The sequence below is a fragment of the Sorex araneus genome, chromosome 9, assembly GCF_027595985.1.
Source record: "Sorex araneus isolate mSorAra2 chromosome 9, mSorAra2.pri, whole genome shotgun sequence".
NCBI classification, from domain to species: Eukaryota; Metazoa; Chordata; class Mammalia; order Eulipotyphla; family Soricidae; genus Sorex; species Sorex araneus.
The window spans coordinates 61,708,590-61,730,647 of NC_073310.1; the positions used below are offsets into that span (position 1 = coordinate 61,708,590).

A 22,058-nucleotide genomic window follows, 5' to 3' on the forward strand; every position below is an offset into this window, starting at 1 on the left:
CGGGTTCAAATCCCCAGTGTCTCACATGGGCCAAGCCTAGTCCCCGCAGCTCTGATGTTTGAGGCCAGCAGTTCTGCTACCTGTGATCCCTGGCACCATTAGTGTTTCCTGGCGATGCTGTGCCAGTTGCAAATGAGCTCCACAAGAAGGGGGTGAAGCCCTCCCACCCCCAGCACAGACATGAAAGGCTGTGTTGGGGCCAAGGCACCTGTGTGAGCTCCACAGCGACCCCTGGCGAGCACTTCGACCATCACGTGCACCTCTGCTGCGTCCCCGTTGCCCAGGGGCTATCGCTCCCCTTCAGGGCAAAAGCTGAGGACTTGACCAGCATCTTCAGGCTCCCAATGCCCCGCATCAAAACCCTGCCAACGGTAGGCACTTCCGCATGTCCATTAAGACCTCAAGAGCCGGGTGGAAGCAGGTTCTGCCACAAGACACCGGCCTGACTAAAGCTTGCATCAAAGTTCCCAGTTGCAAGAAGCATCCTGGTTGCTAAGATCTACCTTGCCCTGGAAGTTGGAGAGGCACGGACCTGATGTCAGCATCTATTTATGACTTCCTTCAAGGCGGTGACTGGGCCGTGCTGGCTTTCAGGGACACCAGGCTCACGCCCAGTTTCAGTGACTCACCCCAGGACCTGCCGAGCTCGGCCTCGCGGACTTGGGGCAAGTAAAGCCGAAGCACTGGAAGTAAATCAGCAAAGCCCAGAGGCTCGGGGGTAAAGTCCGGGCCTGAGGGTTTGATCTTTCGGAGCCAGTCTCATGGACCGGCCCGAGCACCAGGCCACTGGCACATTCCCATGAACTAATGTCACCAGGAAGGTGTTTTAGACCTAGGACCAAGGCTATGGAGGGGAAGGAGGAGGTTGATGTACGCACGCTGCTGGGCAGACTCCAATCCCAGACGCCAGAGGAGGCAGGTGTTCGGCATAAACCACACTGTCTGTGCAAAGGCTTTGGACCCGGAAGGGTCTCGTACCATTCCTGGAAGTGGTGGGAGTCCCAGTTTCTGAATGCCCCCACCCCCACTCCGGACCTTTCAAACCCAGCCTGGCTTCTCCTTTCTGTCCTATGGGTCTCGAGATTCCCGCCCTCAGGCTCAAGCCTCTGCTGGACTTCACTTCCCACCGGATGCTCTGCTGAGACAATGGCTCTTGAGAAAAAGAGAAACTTGCATTTAAATCAAGGAATAGTTTCGGGGCCAGAGAGCAAGGGGTTCCGGTGCTTGCCTTGTATGGACCCTGCTTCAAATCCCGCCACTGCCAAAGACCTGCCAGGCTCCATCAGGAGTGATCCCTGAGCAGTGGAGATTGAGTCATTGGAGACTTTCTTATCCGGACAATCTGAGTCAGATAAGAACCGCCCACAGCTTTGGGATCTGCACGGACCTTACTCCTTCCCGTAAGTGCTCTTTTTCCTGAGTGGACAGACCAGTGGCGTCATCACAGATCATGAAGCAGATACTGGTTTCTAGGCGACACCAAGCACACAGGGGACAGTGTAGGGTGCTGGTATTGAGCCTGGGTCATTCACGCGCCGGGTCAACACCTTATCTTATACTATCTCTCCGGCCCCTAAGATGCATGAGAAAAAGCTGCCAAAAGAGAAAGCGGCCACATTCCTTCCTTGGCCTCTCACTCAGCTCACCAGGATTTGATCTCTGTTACCCCATAGTGTTCCCTGAGACCCACACAAGTGATCCCTAATGCAAACACAAAAGTTCTTAAGTTTGTAACTATACATCACAGTGATTCACTAATAAAAATTTTTTTTTAAAAAAAGTGATCCCTGAGCACAAAGAATGAGGTAACCCCCAAGCACTGTCAAGGTATGGCCCAAACCCCAAAATTAAAAAATATATACATACAGATATGTATATAGATATGTATACATATACACACATGTATATGTACATGTGTGTGTGTATATATACAGCTTTTGGGGTCACACCCTGAAATGCTCAGGGGTTACTCCTGGGTCTACAGTCAAGAATTACAGAATTACTCCTGGAAGTGCTTGGGGGACCATATAGGATGCAGGGGATTGATCCCAGGTCAGCTGTGTGCAAGGAAAATACCCTACCTACCGCTCCGGTCCCAATAAAAAAAAAAAAGTTTAAATCTTAATATACCTTATGGCTCATTGCTCGTATGTCTGAAACCAAATTAGGCCAAGAAGATGCCCTCAGCACATGTGTCAGAAAATCACCAGTCATAGGCTCGGTGACGTACCTCTGCTTCGGGTGGTGTAGACACAGCCACTGCTGCTCCGTCCATTGCTGAACACGCACCAGTCCACCTCGTAAACCAAATCCTACAAACCAATGTTAAGAGACAGAACAACAAACCCAAACTGGAAAGATCTGTATATCCTTTCCCAAATAACCTGAGGTCAAAACAAACTTCTGTTTAATTGAGATTTTCAGGATTAAAGCAGGATTTTTTCATGATTAAGGTTTTTTAAGGCAGCAGCACCACCTATTGATTGCAAAATTAAATTCAGAATTTTATGTAAATTCTTAGCAATACCTAACTGGAAAAGATCTAAAACATTTGTTTTTTATAAAATAGGTGTGATTTTGAGGAGGGGGGCAGAGAATACAGCGCAGCCACCCTGGGTTCAGTCCACAGCACCCCATAAGGTCCTCTGGCCCCGCAGGAGTGATCCCTGAGCCCCGCCAGGAGCAAGCCCCAAGGTGTGGGGGTGTGGCCCCCAAACAATCGAATTCAACAACAGGACACTACTCCTGCAGTAGACTGGAGCCTGGTATTCCCCAGATGGATGTATCCGACCCGCCATGAAGGTTCTGGAACTGGGGTGGTGTGAGGAGTGATTACATCACAAAGGGATTCATGTTCTTATGAAAGAGACCCAGAGTGCTGCGTCCCGGCTCCTGCCCTCCTCACCCTCCCTGCTCTTTGCTGTTGCTATGGTAACAAAGATCCAAGCTCTCCTTTCTCAAACACACACACACACACACACACACACACACACACACACACATACACACACACGCAATCCTTGCTGGGGTGCCAGGCTTGGTTGGGGTAGGAGGCCACAGGCCACACACAGCTCTCCACCCAGGACCACACGGGGAGGCCCTGGGGGTCGGGCTCCTGGCCTCAAGCCTCCAGTGCACTGCTCCCCAAATGTCGGGTCTCCCTGGCCCCAACTACTTTCTCCAAATAATTTATTAGCAGGTAGGCTTTGGACTCTACAGCTGAGTCTCATGACTTACCGTGGTGAGATTAGAACCCTGAGGTTTAGGAAAACAAATCTGGGATTGTGGCCGCTTTTACATTACACTGAGTTCTCACAAATACCTTAAAGTCCTGCTGTGAGACACACATACACACACCTACACACGCACGCACGCGCACACACACACGCGTAGCCCTAGAATTCATAGGTCTGAGAAATAGAACGTGAGGGCTAGGAAATAGTACAGAGGGTAGGGTCTGTTTGCCTTGCACGCGCCCGATCTGGGTTCAGTACCCGGCACCCCCTGTGCCCCCTGAGCACCACAAGGAGTGATTGCAGACAGCAGAGCCAGGAGTAAGCCTTAGCCACCATTTGGTGAGGTACAAAAACAAAACCAGAGAGAAATAGAATCACCCGTATGTGCAAAGCTTTCCAGTAGCACTGTAGCACTGTCTGTAGCTCTGTCATCCCGCTGTTCATCGATTTGCTCGAGTGGGCACCAGTAACATCTCCATTGTGAGACTTGTTACTGGTTTTGGCATATCAAATATGCCATGGGGAGCTTGCAAGGCTCTGCCGTGTGGCTGGATACTCTCGGTAGCTTGCTGAGCTCTCCGAGAGGGATGGAGGAATCGAACCCAGGTCACTAATAATAAAGAACTTAAATGCGTATTGGTTTGTGGGATTCAATGGGTTACAGTGGAAAGGAATATAGGCTTATGGCTTACAGTGAAAGTCTTACCAAAGTGATTACACAACAATGTTCACATTGCTTCAGGTTCTAAATTGAATTCCAACAAGATCTACAATTCCTCCTGTAATTCAGTTTCTCCTGTAAATGCCCTCTCACAAGTGCTCCACAGATTACGATTTCTATCCACTCACTTTCAAAGTAGAAACCAAAGCAGACGTAATTCCAGGGGTCATGCAAACATGCGTGCAGGGGTGACAAGTCACTCTCCTTGTCAGCAGGTGGTTTCCTTTTCCCCTTGACCGTGAACGTGTCCTTGCTTGGCCTCCATGGCCCCACCCCAGCTAGAATCCTGCAAAGTCAGTTGGCACAGTCCACTCCCTCCTTGCTATCTGATCCCCTTGGCCCATCCTCAGCAAGAATGCTCCCTCCCCCTGGGTCTCTCTACTGAGTAAGTCTCACCCACTCACCCCATGGTGCCCCACTCCCCCAGCTATAAATTCTGCTATCTTTACTGCATTCAGAACCAGAGTCCCAGAAGGAGGCCTTTCTCTCTACTGCAAGTTTCTCACTGAAACCTCTCCTGACTGGGGCTGGAAAGATAGCTCAGTAGGTGGGGCTCTTGGCTTACACCAGTTTGAACCCAGACACCCCAAAGAGTCCCTGGAGCCCTGCCAGGAGCAGTCCCCGAGAGCAGAGCCAGGAGTAAGCCCCAAGCACGGCTGAGAGTGGGTCAGCACCAAAAAAAGAGAAAAACTTCACCAAATTTTTGGTTTGGGGGCAGTGGTGAAAATCTGTCTTGACTGCACGGTCTAGTTCTGTGCAGTTCTGAACGCTGGCAGGGTAAGGTCCTGAGGGAGGGAGGGCTGTGGGAAAGCAGACATGGGGTGGCAGCTGTGGGGATGCAGGTCTGTGCTTCCAAGACTCCTTCACTCCCCAGGAGCCAACTATCTATGTAGTTCACAGGACAATATAACATCTATTAAAAAAAAAAAGTTTCCAACTCTACGTAGGCTAAATGAAGATGACAGATTCCGGTCCGGAGCAACCGCAGTGTTTGCCTTGCCTGCAGCCAACCTGGTTTAATCCCCAACACCCCGAGCCGTCCCATGAGCCCGGCAGGAGTGATTCTGGAGCATGGAACCAGGCGTACGCCTCAACACCACACCCAGCGTGGCCCCAAACAGCACAGCCCTCCTCCAAAGAGTTTTTTTCAGTTTGACTTCTCAGGGGTCAAGTCATTTACTTCCAAGTTTTGGGAGTTCTGTCAGGGCAGCCCCTAAACTTGGAAAAGCACCCGGGGCTTCACTTCCCATCTAGTATCTCTCCTCCCAGTCAAGCCTGCTCCCCCTCAACTCTGGATAAACGGTTACATCTCCTGACTGGTCTCACTTGATGCCTGCTCACACCAAGTGCGAACAAAATGCAAGATGGCAACGGGGAACTAGATTACCTTGGTAGTTCACCTCTGTGAAAAATGGATTATGACAAAAAAAAAAAAACCCAACATGTCCCGAGTATCAGCAGAGCCACATCAGAAAGAATACTGCTTCCACCTCAAACCGCGGCCAGGGCGTTAGTGAGGAAATGGGAAAGACACCTGGCGCTGAGGGCACATGGAACTGGGCATCGCCACACACAGCAGTGCTCAGGGACCAGTCTTGGCAGTGCTTGGGGACCACCTGGGATGCCAGGGATATAAAACTATAGCTATATAATAAAAGTTATATATATTTTTGGAGTCCACACCAGGCAACTCCTGGCTCTGTGCTCAGGGATCATTCCTGGCAGTACTGGGGGACCTATAACCCGACATGGTGCCCAGAGTTGAACCCAGGTTGGCCATGTGCAAGGCAAGCACTCAATGTGCAACACTCTCCCCAGCCCTTAAAAATTTGTGTATTGCAGGGGGCGGAAAAATTTTTTGTGTATTTATAAAATGTATACTTTCATATTTATAAAATCATTTTATTATAAGTGGCAATAAGGAATCTAATCTTTAAAGTATGAGAAAACTGTTAAAGTGTATTTTATTCATGAGACTGTTTTCTATAAGCATATAATGGATACATGTAAACACATGTAATTGGTACACAAGAGGAAAAGGCAGTTTTAAGAAAAATCAACTTTTTAAAAAAAAAGTCCATCTTTTTTTAATAGCTAACAATACTTATTGGCAACTTGTAACTAAACAATATGTAATGGCATTTTTCAAGGCCAAATATTTATGTGAAACAAGTCATTACTGATTTTGCACCTTATTTAGGATACTAAACATTCGGCCAGCACCAGAGATGAAAACTATGAACAGTACAATTTGGACCTCACTACTCTAGTTCTCACTCCTCTCTTCAACCCTAAGTACCATCACAGCAGCACTGGCAATATTAGAAACAGATACATTTCACGGTGGAAATTAACGAGGCCACTTTCTCATGTGCCATAAACCGGAGGCAGTAACTAACTTAAAGTGAATTTATCTGCGGTTACTTGGGGAGGGTGGTAGGTGGGATGTGGGTGGGCAGCCTTAGGGCTCCTGGCCATGGTCAAGAGGCCAAAAGTCCACCCAAGACATTCTTGACCACCCGGGCAGGTGGTGAAATGTGAAGGAGAGCTAAGGGAGGGTACTGCTTGAGCCCGCAGTGCCAAGAACACCCGGGCCACCATGTCGTGCTCCGGGGGTCTCCAGGGCTGCACTGGCAATGCCCAGGGTACCACCTGCACAGGGCCGGCTGGATGCAAGGCCTTAACCCCACCTGTGCTCTCCTTATCTTTGGTAGCTCCCTTAGAATTACTGTTCCATTTTTAACTACAGAATATCAAAGCTTTTTTTTTTTTAATGTCCTGTTTTTTTTTAATCAAAGCTTTTTAACATTAAAACTTTTTAAAACTTTCTTTTGTGAGGCATAGATATATTTTCAAAATGGAATCTAAGTGGTTCTTTTTTTGAGAAAAGTGATTATCATAGACATTGAACTAATTTTCATTAATATTTGGTGTCTTAACTGGCTAATATATTGCACATACACATAATCAGACAAAACCATTCACAAAGTGCATACAGTGTGTTCTTTTTTTTTTTTTTTTTTTGCTTTTTGGGTCGCACCTGGCGATGCACAGGATTACTCCTGGCTGTGCACTCAGGAACCACCCCTGGTGGTGCTCAGGGGACCATATGGGATGCTGGGATTCAAACCCGGGTCAGCCGCATGCAAGGCAAACACCCTACCCGCTGTTATCACTCCAGCCCCCACAGTGTGTTCTTAAAATAGTAAGGTGGTGACAATCCTGCCCTTAAAAAACTTATGCCATGAAAACACTGGATTAGCCACTACCTAATGAAATATCTTTACAGGAGTTATAAAATGTATTCAGCTCTATTGTGATAGCTAACATTAGGGAAATAAGCTACAATGAGCTCTTTTAAAAGGGAAAGAATTCCTTTCCTCTTCAGTAAATTCACACCTTCGTAGGAGATGTGTACATATTCATTGAACACATGCGTATAAAGATGTAAAATAAATATGATAAACTGTTAATGATTAGTGAATCTAGACAATATAGCTCTTGTGATTATCTTTGTAATATTTCTGTTGGTCTAAAAAATATTGTTTCCAGGAATAGCACGGCTTCTAATATCATGCACTACCTCTGTTCAATTTTGCACTCTAAAACAGTGGTCTTCAAATTGGGTATATACAACCTAAGGTACAAATAAAATGAACCAGTAAGATACAGGAATAAAATAATAAAATCTATTATAATTTTTTATCTTACCCTTTAGAAATTTGTATTTTGGGAGGTTATTATAACATACAAACAGCTGAATAGAGTAGAATTTGTATAACTTGTAAAATAAACACATACACATTTTGAAGCTATGAATTCAAAAGATACTTGTAACGTACGGATCAGGGTATCAGATAAAAACATTGGATACTACTCTTGTATAAAAATATAAAAATTTTTCCATAAGTATCTGACCATTAGAAGATCATTTAAACAAGTCCAGTTTGCTTTACCCAGGGTGTTACTGAATTTTAATAGTTTAATATGTAATACTGCGCTTAGAAAAAAAATAAATTAAATGCTCTGGAATATAAGGATAAACTACTGCTGGAGGTAGGAAACCTCAAAAATATAACACTAAACAGTATCGTTCCAAAAACGGGATCACACTAATAAAAAGAATACATGAAACTGTATTCAGAACATATCAAAAATGTACAGAATATAGTATCTATTGACACTTGACAAACACATTCTAAACATCAATCTAAAATGAAAGATAACTGCAAACAAGACGTTCAAGGAAATAGTTTCTTCTGCGCATTTTTATTCTAAGGGGTGTAGCATTAACCAAACAAAAAAAAAATTAACTTAGAAAATAAAAATGTTGCCAGAGTAAAACTGCAAACTACAATTTGGTTACTAATCCTCAGACCAATTACTAAGTAAATCCAGATAGGAGAGAGAAAACCTTGGTTTGAATGTAATGAGCAAAAGTCTGACCAACTGTAACCAACACGGGAGACCATACGGGACACTAACTTGACACATAGTGTGAGTGTAAATTTACATTTACACAAAATGTAAATCTGAAACTTTGGACTGAAAATATTTTTCAGCTGAATTATACATAACCCGTGTGAAAGCTGTAAATAACAGAAATGAATTGGTAGTTTAATAAGCACATTAGATACAAGAATTAAAAAGTACAGAATCAAAGTTCCAGTAGTTTTTAATATAAAGAAGGAAATCTCTAGGCACATAAAAAGGTCTCTTACTGAACAGAAGAGACAGGTAACAGGAAGGGAAGGGAGGAGCATAGTTAGGAAAGACAGTAAAATTCCATGAAGTACATACCACAGACTACTCCCACCAAGTACAGGGCACTGATATATTATTATATCCAATTGGTCATGGGGATTTCTAGCGACTTATGCCATGTAATGAACTAGATTGGGTTTTTATGAGAACCCCAAACTTTTAAAATTACTAAACTGAGAAGTAAAATTTGCTTCACAGAAATTCACATTATAATGAACTTATCTCAAATGTAAGACTCCTCTCAAAAGGAGGCAGCTAAATTATTCTGGAAGTGCAAGACATATACTAGTTTTCCAAACAAAATCATTTGGCTCCTAACTGGCCCTGATCACATTACTCAAAAAAATCAGTGTTCGTCTTTGTTGGAATTTTTCTACCTGACATATCACTTTTTTCCATCTGACATCTTTGTACCTAATAAATGAAAAGCACAAAATAATGAAGTATACATTTCAAGTATTCATCGTTTAAACTTTTTTAAGCCTAAGAATAAGAAAATGTACATGCACTGTAATATGGTAGCTTCTTTCCCCCTTACATTCTTTGACTTTTACAGGGCAAAAAGCATACCAGAGAATACATAATTAATTTTACAGCACAAAGTCAATCAAAGTAATATGGGAAACGATAAATTTGCTGCAGGTAAAGAAATGTATCAAAGAAAAAACATGACATGGGGACAATACCAGATAAAGTAGAATTTTCAAATTGGAATAGAAAAGATTACAATAAATATGAATTCAAATTTTATCTTTTCAATTTGAGAACGATATCCTCTAAACTCAGGAAAACGTAACACCAGAGTGAAACACTTAAACTGAAGATGGTGCTCCAGATTTGAATCTCTAAAGTCAGTCACCATTAAGATTACTTGCCAACAACGAATCAATTATAATTATAATATGGAATCTGTTATATTATAATATGGAATTATATATGGAATCTGTTATATCAACTGATTTACCAAGACACTCAATTCGTTTTCTCAGTTGTTTAAATAACAGTGTTAAGTAATAGTATAGCACATTAGGGAAATTATATTCAAGAAGATTGAAATGTCAGTGGAGAACATATTTTGTATGGTTTGAAAGAAAAATTTAAAAATCCACCTGAATAGGAAGCCAAAACAAACATGTTAGAAGTTTGAGAGAAAGAGAACAGGCCCCCAAACCAGTTTGAAAGGTAACAATAAAATCATTAAGAAAAGCCAGGAATAGAGATTACTTTGAAACATCTACTTAAATCCATTTTAATGAGAATTAAAGAATACAAAGCACTAAAGACACACATATTTAAAAGACCACTAATGGGATAGATAAGACAGAGGAGTCAAATCTTATTTATATTCTAAAGAATGACAACAGATTTGAAAATGTAGTGTGATTCACGTTTTCTTTCCAGTTAAAAAATTTCTATTCATTGCCTCTATCTTTGGTGTCGCTGCCATCAAAAAACACAGTATACAGCTTTAAAAAACCTAGTCTTCACCCAGGACAAAGAAAGGTATAAAGAATATGATCCCACTTAACTGTGTCTTATGGTCCCACAATATCCTGAAATATCATGCCAAAATATAACAGTTTAAAGGGAACAGCATCATTTGTTCTAATTGCACCAAATTTTGCTACTGTGCGCTGGTGTGATGACAGCTAGTAGTACAGAGGCTGCAGAAAGAGGCGACAGAAGGTGCGGGACATAATTCAGCTCACAATGGAAGGAAATGTAGTTTAACACGAAACATGGGCAAGAGGATGACCTCATGTAAATAGGCTACCACTTTGTCCTGCAGTTTAAGAGATTATCTTAAATTTACACAAAAATTATGAAACATGGTAGTTGTTCATGATTAAAATATAATAGCAACGTAAATTAATTTAACAGTGTTAAATATATTCACATGATCACCACTGTGATTCAAAATGACCACTAATGAAGTTACACATCTCTCTATATATGTATATATATACACGCACAGAATATTTGCCAAAACAGCTTTTTGTAAGTTTGACATTTTGTAGACTGAGTATTTTGTACAAGACAATCTCGTCTCATTCCTTTCATATTATGAAAGTTAATTCCATGTTGTGAGTAGCTTCGTTCTTCTGGGGAAAGAAGGGAGAACCTCTAATAAGTCAGTGCAAATCCAAGAGAGTTCTACCTTCTTGAGTATCTGAACTTCTGGCCCAGACAGATTCCTATACGCTGAGGATAAACAAGTCTTAAGATATGAAGAAGCCCGAGACACTGTCAAGGGCGGCGAGCAGGCACAGGCCAGCAGGGAAGCCGGAGTCCTATAGCAGAGCCTTCTGAGAATACGGCTGCTGGGGCTGAGGGGGCTGCTGGGAGACAGCAGCCTGAGGCAGCGTCGACGTGAGGCTGTAGCTTGGCACCTGGGACAGAGCAGTTCCCGCGTTCTGGTAGAGCGTGACGTCGGCAGCGGCGGCTGCAGCAGCAACAGGAGGAGGACTGTAGACTGAAGCCTGGGCGGGATACGTGCCTCCTTGAACAGAACCGACCATTGTGCTACGGAGGAGAAAACACATGCAATTAGACAAGTACTCTGTCCTCTGGAAAGGAACAGGACAGCTATTCACTGCACATCCACTCCTCCCATCAGTCCATTCAGAAACTATTCAATACCTAGAATAGGTGAAAGATGGCTATTTTAGGCACAGAACAGTGAAGATGATGGGAGGGTGAGGCCCCACCATGGTGAAGCTTTTAGCTAGTTGAAGAAATACGATAATCAACTTATACTATGTTGAGTGTTAATCTCTGATGGAGAAAAGGAAAGTATAGTTGAACCAAGAGTACCTGAAACAGGAGATTCCAGTTAACAGGCTAGCAGGGATGCCCTCAAGACAATTAAGCAGAGACCTAAAAAAGCACAAGGGAGGAATCTTATCGAGAAAAAGCTATCGACAGAGAATGATGGAACATGAGTCTTAGAGAGGCAAAGAGTGCCAAGTATGTTCCAGAAATAGCACAGGAGGCAGCGAAGGCTCAGCAAAAGGGAGAGTGGCAGAGAGGAAGTGGCAGGATTAGGGGAGGAGGAATATGAGAACGCCCAGAGGCTTGCTGACCACAGGAAGAATCCCAGAGCATACAGGAATGACACAGAAGGACCCCAGCTGGTGCTGGACAGAAGAGTGATGTGGTCTGACCATCACTTTTAATGGGCTCACTCTGGGACAAGGCTGGGAGCCAGAATTCAAGTCGAGACTGTTACGGCTGTCCAGGTGAGAGCTAACAGGAGGGGGAGCCCTGAGCAGCCAGGCAGAGGGCACTGTGAACACAAAACAGTAACACCAATGCTATCGAAAGCCTCGATACCTCAATTTAAGAAACAGAAAAAACAGGTAAGACCCAAGCTCTTACCATGCTGATTGTTCTCGTGACTAGCGCCACTCCCAGGAGACTTGAATAGTTTAGTGAACACGTGCCCCTTGGTAATAGCAGTGTGTGCCATCTGTACTAATGCACAACTCCCATCTTTGCTAACTGCACAGATATAGTGTCATATTGTCACAATAAAAAAAATTTTCTTATAATCTTTTTCTCCAGCCTAAATATTTTCTCTTCTCTAAGTTTATTCAAGAAATAAAGGGAGGGAAGGAGAGAAAGAAACTATGCTCCAGAGAGAATGCAGGCTCCTCCAGAGTGGGAAACACAAGCACACCCCCCAAGCAGGTGGGTTCAGGCTATTAACCCAGAGGGCGGAAGTGTGCTCTAAAGACATCCGGTGGCCCAAAAGGCAAGGCCTCAAGGTTTCTAAAACCTTCCCTGAACCCTAAACCCTGATGCAATCCTAATTTGCAATTTATGTTATAATAAATTAGGTAGTTTTTGAGAGTTTGCCTACATGCCAGTAAAACCTTGAAGCTAAAAAATCTGAGATCACACTTGGATATAAAGCATCTTGCAGAGTCTGGCCCAAATGAAATACTCAGTATACAGCAGTGCAAAGGTCTGTCACCACGATCATTGAAGAGTGGTCTCTTTCCCAGCTCTCAGTGAGATCTTTTGAAGTGGGAAATGATAACCATAAGACCAATATTATTTCTAAATTTTTTTGAGGGGGGCTTGGGGAGACCACACCCAGGGATGCTCAAGGGATACTCCTGGCTCTGCACTCAGGAACTACTCTTGGTGGTGCTCAAGGGACAATACGGGATGCCGGGGATCGAACCCTGGTGTGCAAAGCCTCCCCGCTGTTCTATTACTCTAGCCTCATTTCTCAATTTCTCTCTTCTCTCTCCCCTTCCCCCCAGCACCCCTCCCTCTCTTCTCTCAAGTCCCGTGGTAAATGGCTCACTTGAATGTAGTTTAATTAATGCAAAATTTCATAGCCAGAGTCAATGTGTACACACAAATGCAAGCACATTTACACTGCACCTTTCTTTCTGGCATACATATGTAGAGCGTACGTTATACATTTAACTTTAACTTTTTTAAAAATGCCTAAAGTTTTGGTGAATCCTTTGCATGGAATTAAAAATCATACCTCACTGGTCTAGTAAAATGCTTGAAATTCCCACCATGAACACTCACTAAATTTGATGAGTACCTGCTCAAGCATCACTATCCAACAGTGCAGACAAAAGGGCAGATGAGACTGTTCCACTCTCAGGATTATGTGAAGGGCACCAAAGCACAGCAGAGTGCTCAAATGCTGTGACAGCTCAGAGGGACAGTGTCGCACACAGGGAAAGATGGGTGCTCAAGTTACGACAAAGCCAAGCAAAGAATTGAAGAACGAGAATCTGGAGGGCCAGAAGGACAGTCAAACAGATGATCCCCAGCACCAAGTTAGGAGAACAGAACCAGAAGACAGAGTACAGTACCAGGAGGCCACAGCTGGATGTGTGCCCCCCAAAAAGGATAAGAATTTTGGCCAGTGTAACTATTTCAAGAAATCGCTAAGTATCTGTGTTTCTTGAAAGGTGGCAGGTAACAGCTACAGGGTCTGGGTAGAGTCAGACATCCCTGGTCCGGGATTCTATACTCAGGTACAAACCCAGAGTAACCCAAGAGAAGCAACATGAGGTCAGAGCTCAACAAAACATCCAGGCAAAGCACCTACTGACAAATGACCTCATTCACAAAAACAATTTCTCAGGATTTTAAGAATGGGTCCTAAGTAGTTTCCAGTAATAAAACTAGAGCATACCTAAGTGAAATGAGTCAGAAAAAGAGGGACAGACATAGAGGGACTGCACTCATTTGTGGAGTATAGGGTAGCATCACATGAGGCTGACACCCAAGGACCGTAGAAAATGATGGCTGGAGGAACCAGGTGGGATGGGAGATGCATGCCGAAAGTAGATAATGGACCAAACATGATGACCTCTCAGTGTCTGTTGCAAGCCATAATGCCCAAAAGTAGAGAGAGAGTATGGGGAATATTGTCTGCCTTAGAGGCAGGGGGAGGGTGGGAAAGGGGGGGTATACATAGGTTATTGGTGGTGGGGAATGTGTACTGGTGGAGGGATGGGTGTTTGATCATTGTGAGATTGTAACCCAAACATGAAAGCTTGTAACTATCTCACAGTGATTCAATAAAATTTAAAAAATTAAAAACAACAACAACAACAAAACTAGAACATACCCTGACACCGTGACACAGTACTGCTTCCAGTGAGTACTCGTGCATGACTCTTTCAGGGTGAGGAATACAATAGGAGGGGAATTTAGGAGTTTTAGGTAATTCCACCACCAAGAATAGTTTTCTACAAACTGTCCCTGAGCACAGCCAGGAGTAAGCTCTGAGAATCACTGAGCACGGGCCCCCAAACACCGCCCACTAAAAAGAACCCACCCCCCAATGCAAAAAAAAAAAGTGTTTGGAGTCAGAATATCACCAATTCTAGAATCACACCCTGGTGAACTCAGAAAGTTTTTCATTTATTTTGTTTTCATGTGTTTGGGGGCCACACCCAGGACTCAGAACTTCCTCTTCGCTTTATGCTCCGTGATCATACGTGGTGGGATTTGGGGGAGCATATGGGGTGCTGGGAATCAAACCGACCAAGTATAAGGCAAATATTCTCTATCCACTGTACTATCACTCTCTCCAGTCTAGAAAGTCCAAGTTTTACTTGTTTTCAGCAGAAAATAAATCTATGTAATTATAACAGATTATATAATCATTCCACAGGGTGTAAGTAAATGATTTAAAATAGTCTGGCCTGTCATAACAACTACTTGTCTCATGAACCACCAGGGAATGCAGCTTCTTGTACTATCTCGGGCCAACCATTACACCTTGCTGCAATGTACACTAAATCCTCACACAAGGCAAAATTAATTAATTTTTTGTCTTGAAGAGACAGACCAGTACTATAAATTCTAGAGCAATATAATAAAGGTAAACTATCTATAACTTACTGAAAACCAATAAATGAGTTATTATACTTGATTCACTCAGGTACTTAGCCAATACTCTAGACTGACTGAAGCTGGCATGCACTGGCCCAGACCGGCGGGCTGGCTGGCACAATGCTCCAGGAGGGCTCTCGCCCAGCCCTACTCGAACAGCCCCGCAAACAGCATGTACAACGCTGACCCTGGATTTTCCTTATCTAATTCTCAGTTACTGAAGGTCATGGCAATAAGACAACGAGAAGAGGTGGAGAGAGAGGTGAGAGACAGAGGAGGGGGAGGGAGGGAGGAGGGATAAGCAGAGAGAGAGAGAGAGAGAGAGAGAAAGAGAGAGAGAGAGAGAGTGCCTGTCATAGAGGCAGGTAGTGGGGGGATGGGAGGAGAGCTGGGGACACTGGTGCAGGGAAATGTACACTGGGGAGGGATGGGTGTTGGAACACTGTATGACTGAAATCCAATCATGGACAGCTTTGTAAGGGTCTATCTCACTGTGATTCAATAAAGAAAAAACATTTAAAAAAATTTAAAAATAAGTCAATAAAAAAGTGACTACTCAAATTACTTAGGGTAAGAAGCCTGGGCCTGCTGGCTGGGAAGCACCGGGTTTGCGGGTGGTGGAACTGCTCCTTGGCTGAGCGTGGACAGCTGCTCGGGGGGGAGGCTGTAGTTCTGGAGATGGCTCATCTGTGCGTTCCCTGCAACCAAGTACGTGCCACTTGGAGGCGGCCCCGGATATACCTAGAAAAGGCAACCACGAGAAAACAATTAGAGGTTCTAAAACTTGGGGAGAAAGGACATTTCTTTACAACGGCAAGAGTAGCAAAAGCCCAACCAATTACATACTTGGAATTTTTTTTTTTTTACTCTACTGAAAGGCATTTTAAAAAATAATTTTCACTGAAGGGGCTTCTTATGGACTTTATTTCCACCTAAGCATTAATGTTTATCTCACATATAAATGTATCTTCAAATACTGAAAAAAAAATTATTTTTGTTTTAGGGCCACATGTGGGAGTCTCAAGGCTTACTCCTGGCTCTGTGCTCAGGTATCACTCCAGGAGGTTGCTCAGGGGACCATACGGGGTGACAGAGATCAAACCCAGATCATTTGCATGCTAGGCAAATGCCTTACCAGCTGCACTATCACTCGGTCCCTGTCTTCCTTCCTTCCTTCTTGATATATACTTACTCGGTGGTGTTCAGGGTACCAAGTGATGCCAGGTCACCTGAATACAGGGCATGCACTCCAGCCTTTCAGCCAACACTCAAGCCCCATGTTAATACTTTGCATGCTAGTTACATATTATACATGCATATCCGTGTGTGTGTGTGTGTGTGTGTGTGTGTGTGTACACTTCGTTTACAGAAACAGTTATTCTAAATAATGTCTACTATACTGGAGAATTGTAAATGATACATCAAGGATTTACCATCTTACCTGAGAACCAGAAACTCCAGAGGGCTGCATGTAATACTGCTGATTCTGCAATTTTGCATACATGGAATACATGGGGTCTTCATTCATTAACTTGGTATATAAGGAAAGTGCCTCCATCACTTTGACATTAAGCTCTGAGAGTTCTGAATGTTTCCTGAAAAATAATACAATCATTGGAAATACTATTGTCACTGTCTCTGTCATCCCATTGCTCACCAATTTGCTCAAGCAGGGACCAGTTACGTCTCCATTGTGAGACTTGTTGTTACTGTTTTTTTGGCATATCGAATACGCCACGGGTAGCTTGCCAGGCTCTGCCGTGTGGGCGAGATACTCTCGGTTAGCTTGCTGGGCTCTCCGAGAGGGATAGAGGAATCGAACCTGAATCAGCTGCGTGCAAGCCCTACCTGCTGGGCTATCGCTTCAGCCCGGAAATACTATTAACCATTCAAATGAAACAACATTAGAAATAGTAAAACAATGGTAAAAACAAAATTGATCTACGTGGGTAACATTAAAATCCTAACCTAAAGACAGAAAACATCATGTATTTTTTGCACTGATGAAATTCTAACTTACTCTATTTGATTTTACTTCAAAATATCTAGGTTTCCTAGGCAGTGGTAACTGATCGGTCATTTATAGTTTCTAACATTACCATTATAGCAAATATAAAATTATAATACTTTACCTTTATTTTGAAAAAAGATTACTGCAGTAAAGGTCAGAAAAATTCTCACTTCACCAAATAAAAAAAAAAGGGTCTAATTTTATTCCCCACATCTAGTAGAAAAGTGAAAAGAGACCACTCATTTATGTTTAAAATGAGAGGGAGGGGGTGAGGGGCCGAGAGACAGAGCAGCAGGTAAGGCACTTGCTTTGCACAAGGCTGACCTGTCTGATGGCTGGACAGCAGATAACGCTTGAGCCCCCACCAGAAGTCAGCCCTTGGAAGGGAGGGGGCACACGTGCAGAAAGGGGAAGGAGGGAGGGAGGAAGGGGGACAGACAGGCTGGGGAGGGGGACACAGTATAGACGCAGCACATTTTCTTTTACCTATCAATATCTTCCAGCTTTTCATCAATGAGAGGTCCCATTTGGTGACACATTGCTAAAATGAAAAAGATTTAATGAAATTTAGGAAAATGTGGTAAAGGAGAACAAATGTTTTAAGCATATTTATATAAGACATAGGGGATCGTAATTTGAAGTAATATATTTATATTATAATGTGAAGTAATATATTTATATTAATTAACTTTATCCACAGAACCCAAAATTCATTTGTTTTCTTTGGTGGGGTGGGGGTTTGGGCCGCACACGGCTGTCCTCAGGGCGACCTCCCTGCTCTGTGCTCAAGGATCATTCCTGCTGGTGCTCAGGGGACGATAAGTGGTTCTGGGATCAAGCCTGGATGAGCTGTATGCAAGGGAAGTGCCCTGTCTGCTTACAATCTCCCTGTCCCAAGACTGATTTTTTAATTAAGATTATCTTAATGATGGTGACACTAAAAGGTGGTGCAACGGGCCGAGCACATGCTTTGAATGCAGAAGGCCAGGTCTGATCCCCAGCGCCACATGCTGCCGGGAAAAGCCCATCAGCACCCCCAGGTGTGACCTAACAAAACCAAAGATGATGGCTAATGAACTATAAAGCAGAGATACAGCAAATGAAAAAACCCAGTTTCTAAAATGCTTAATAAAATATCAAATTTTGAGAGCAAAGTCTAAGAATTCAAAATTTACCAAAGGTTTAAATTGCATTTGAAACTGAGACTGTCAGAAGAGAGAAATATTAGCATATTATTCTTCATTCTATGTAAATATTCACTGATTCTGCAGCAGAAAGCTAGATGCAACCCCTAATTATCAGTCTTCATCTGCAAAGTCAATGGTGAGCCGAGGTTACCTTCCAGATGCAGCAACTCCGGAAGGTCGGGCTGGTCATCACTGGGGTCCGCGCTCTGCAGCATCTGTAACAACTGGTCCATTTTGTCCTGCAGGAATTATGGAGCTGGTATGAGAAATAGCAATCGCCTACCAAACCGGCCTGACTTATGGAGAGAGAACTTCCGTAATTCACTTTTGAAGATTCTATTTTTGCTTTTATGCACTTAGCACCCATGTTCAATATCATAGAAAGTCAAAGCCTCTCCATGGGCTGAATGGCTCCAGGGTGAGATCAACCATCTGCACACACTTTCTTCTAAGGAAACCTTTTTGGACCATTTTTAGTAGATCATTTATTACAAATAATATAAAATAAATTATTTAGGGCCTGCTATTGGAATAGGCTCAAGTGATGGTTGCAAAAGTTGGAAATAATAGTAGTAGGAAGGTGCAGTAGCGGTGGGACTGGTGTTGGAATACTGAATGGAATGAATAACCATGAACAGCTTTATAAAAATAAAGTCAAAGTCTTTAAAAGCTCTTGCGACACATTTCAAAAACTGCTAGCAGAGATACTCCAACTCTGAGAAGACACATTTCAGTCCACAGTGGAAGCGTTTCTCTGCCTCTCCGGTCACACTCAACGGATCACTGTCTGGGAGCGACCGTAGCAGCCTCTCAAGATGGCATCACTCATGGTGAACCTCGGAGTTCGCGCTTCTCCACTGAGAATAAAGCAGCTGTTCAGTAAGACACAGCTCAGCAAGCTAAAGCTGCTCCACTAGGCCCTAAGAATTCATTTATATGTTCTTTCCACTTATGTTTCAGTTCGTCACAAAAGGAAGAAAGACCTATGGGCTCATCTGTTTCTCCTATGTCGGAAGACTGGACATTATCTCACCGCAAGGACTGGGATTTAATTTAGAATCTCTGGTTGGTTGTAACTCCAATGGAACTAATGAAACAATCATTTCATAAATATAGTTATACTTCATAAAAACAAATGTGCTTCTAAAAATGAAAATATAGATCAATGTACCAAAGAATAATTTGGTACCACTAACATAACTACACACAGCTTTAATGGTCATGCTACTAAACATGAGTATGCACAGCAAATAATTTAAGGATTACAAACTACAAGGTAATTTATCCAAGGTTAATTAAAGCAAAAACTATAACCTTGTTCCATACAGATGGAAAATAGTTTGAGATGCATCCATCATTGACATGAATATGACACAGGTATGTAAAAGTATTTTAAGTGAAGGGTTATTAGGGGGACGTGGGGCCCTCCAGGCAGTGTCCAGTTCTCAGCGCTCAGGAAGTGTGGGGCTGCTCCCTATAATATGCAGCCAACCAGGTCCAGCTGGGCCAACGCTAGAGCCGGAGGATGTGGCGCTACTCAGACCCGATGGTGCCGAGGATCAGCAGGGTCACCCCCAACGGCCTCAGGGGACCACTGGGACCGTTCCCTTCCAACCTGAGTCCCAACGCACATAAAGCATGCACTCCTGATAACTGACTATCAAAATTTAAAACAAATAGTTCTTTTCAACGCAAAAGACACCCAAACTGAAATATCAAAAATAAATCAAGGCATCATAAGTTTGCCTATAAAAAAAAATGGGGGCAGATCAGAGTATGAGTTAATGACCACATGAATAATGTTTGTTGATTTACAGAATATATAATATGGTATCCTGACTGAAACGACTGACTGCCAGAGAAAGAAAGGTTTCTAAATAGCCTAACAGGAGGGCACTAATATGGGTTTTGCTTAATGTACTACCAAGTCGGACATAACTTTCCCTGACCTAGCCGGGCACCTTGGCCCTTAACACAAACTTCCACAGCGTCTCTCGGAAAGAGCACTCTCCCACCTCTTCCCTTCTGAATCCCACGAAAGCTGAAAACCTAGAAAAGCCTGCATAAAGTTTAAAGAGCTCACTTTTTTAAAAATTTTGTTTTATTGAATCACCGTGAGATACAGTTACAGGCTTTCATGTTTGAGTTACAATCATACAATGTTCAAACACCCATCCCTCTACCAGTGCACATTCCCCAACACCAATCTCCCCAGTATACCCCCCTCTCCCACGCCCCGCAGCCCTGGCAGACAATTTCTCACACACTCTCTCTACTTTTGGGCATTATGGTTTGCAACACAGATACGGAGAAGCCATCACTTTTTTGGTCCTTTATCTACTTTCAGCACTCATCTCCCAGCCCGAGCGATCCTTCCAACCACCCTTTTCTAAGTAATCCCTTCTTCATTTTAGTGCTGCCTTCTCCCCTGCTCAAGAGGCAGGCTTCCAACTATGGAAGAGCTCATTGTTCACTATTAATTCCAAAATGTCACAAAGGATAGAATTCCCAAAAAGTTAAATGCTGACATTTGAAAAGTCGCATTCTTTTATGTAAGTATTATTGGTCACTGCAGCAACAACAAAAAATCTCATAAAGAGAACTGGAAACAACCAATGCAATAGAATGATTAAATCATGATAAACCCATTTTTACAAAAATACTAAGCAAATTCTAAATACTGGTTAGGTACATTATGTAATATATTTAGCACCACTGTATGTACCTCATATATATATGTGTATATAGGTATATATATACACATACATACACGTAACTAGATAAGAAATCCCCATCCTCTCTAGGAACTACAGAGAAAGTTGTTTCAGGGAGAATTTCTACCTCATCTACTCTTCGAGTTTTTATAAGAAGTGTATGTGTCAATCAAAGTAATAGACATTCTTAAGGAAAACAGACAATAAAATTTCACCTTCACTAAAAAGTTCTCACCAAAGAAATTACTTACTTCATCTATATAGGCTTGTTCTGGCTCTGGTTCTATTGTTTCTACCTGAACATCATCGCTGAATTGTACCGTCTTCTTCTCTGTTTTAACTGTAAAATAGGTATTATTTATCTTTTTCTTAAAATAAACGTCAAGGGTTATCTTAAATTTATCCTCTAAAGATTTTGTCTTCCAAAAACGGTATTTCACTAAAAACAGAGATATGTTCTCAAAGTTTAGTCACCTACTACATGAGAATTTAGTAAACTACAGACAAAAGGCAAAGTTTTATAATGGGAAAAATAAAAGCAGCAATTTAAAATAAACCCTCTTTTTAAATGACATCCTTCAAAGAAAGTCTTCACTCGCCAGACCAAGCTAATTTCCCTGTCGCGCTCTCCAGTGTGGCACTCGGACTGTTACTAAGAGGCTGCCACCCAGGTTAGTAAAGAACTCTGCAAGCAGCCTCAGAGGGATGTGAATTTTCCACGGAATCATTCTCAAGTCTTCCATGGATCAGTCTTCACAACAAAAAGAGAAAAAGAGTAAGGAACACCTATTCCCTTTGTTTAACTCAAACCATTTCTTTTTCTCTTTATTTATTTATGCTTTTTGGGTCACACCCAGCAATGTTTAGGGGTTACTCCTGGCTCTGCACTCAGGAATTACTCCTGGTGGTGCTTGGGGACCATATGGGATGCCGGGGATCGAGCCCAGGTTGGCCATGTGCAAGGCAAATGCCCTCCCTGTACTATCGCTTCGGCCCACCATTTCTTTTTAAATGACTCAAAACAACATTAATACAAGATTACGACAA

General features: G+C 42.9%; 1 protein-coding gene across 1 annotated transcript in view; it reads right to left on the reverse strand.

Annotated features, from left to right (window-relative positions):
- Positions 1-8,073: 8,073 nt before the first annotated feature.
- Positions 8,074-22,058, reverse strand: part of STAM (signal transducing adaptor molecule) — a 50,577-nt gene continuing 36,592 nt past the window's right edge. Inside the window, exons 9-14 of the mRNA XM_004605345.2 lie at positions 21,263-21,351; positions 18,449-18,536; positions 17,597-17,651; positions 16,541-16,694; positions 15,665-15,840; positions 8,074-11,244 (exon numbers count right to left, since the gene is read on the reverse strand). Coding sequence (XP_004605402.1) covers positions 11,013-11,244; positions 15,665-15,840; positions 16,541-16,694; positions 17,597-17,651; positions 18,449-18,536; positions 21,263-21,351 — 794 coding nt within the window. The 3' untranslated portion in view covers positions 8,074-11,012. The remainder of the gene's footprint in view (positions 11,245-15,664; positions 15,841-16,540; positions 16,695-17,596; positions 17,652-18,448; positions 18,537-21,262; positions 21,352-22,058) is intronic.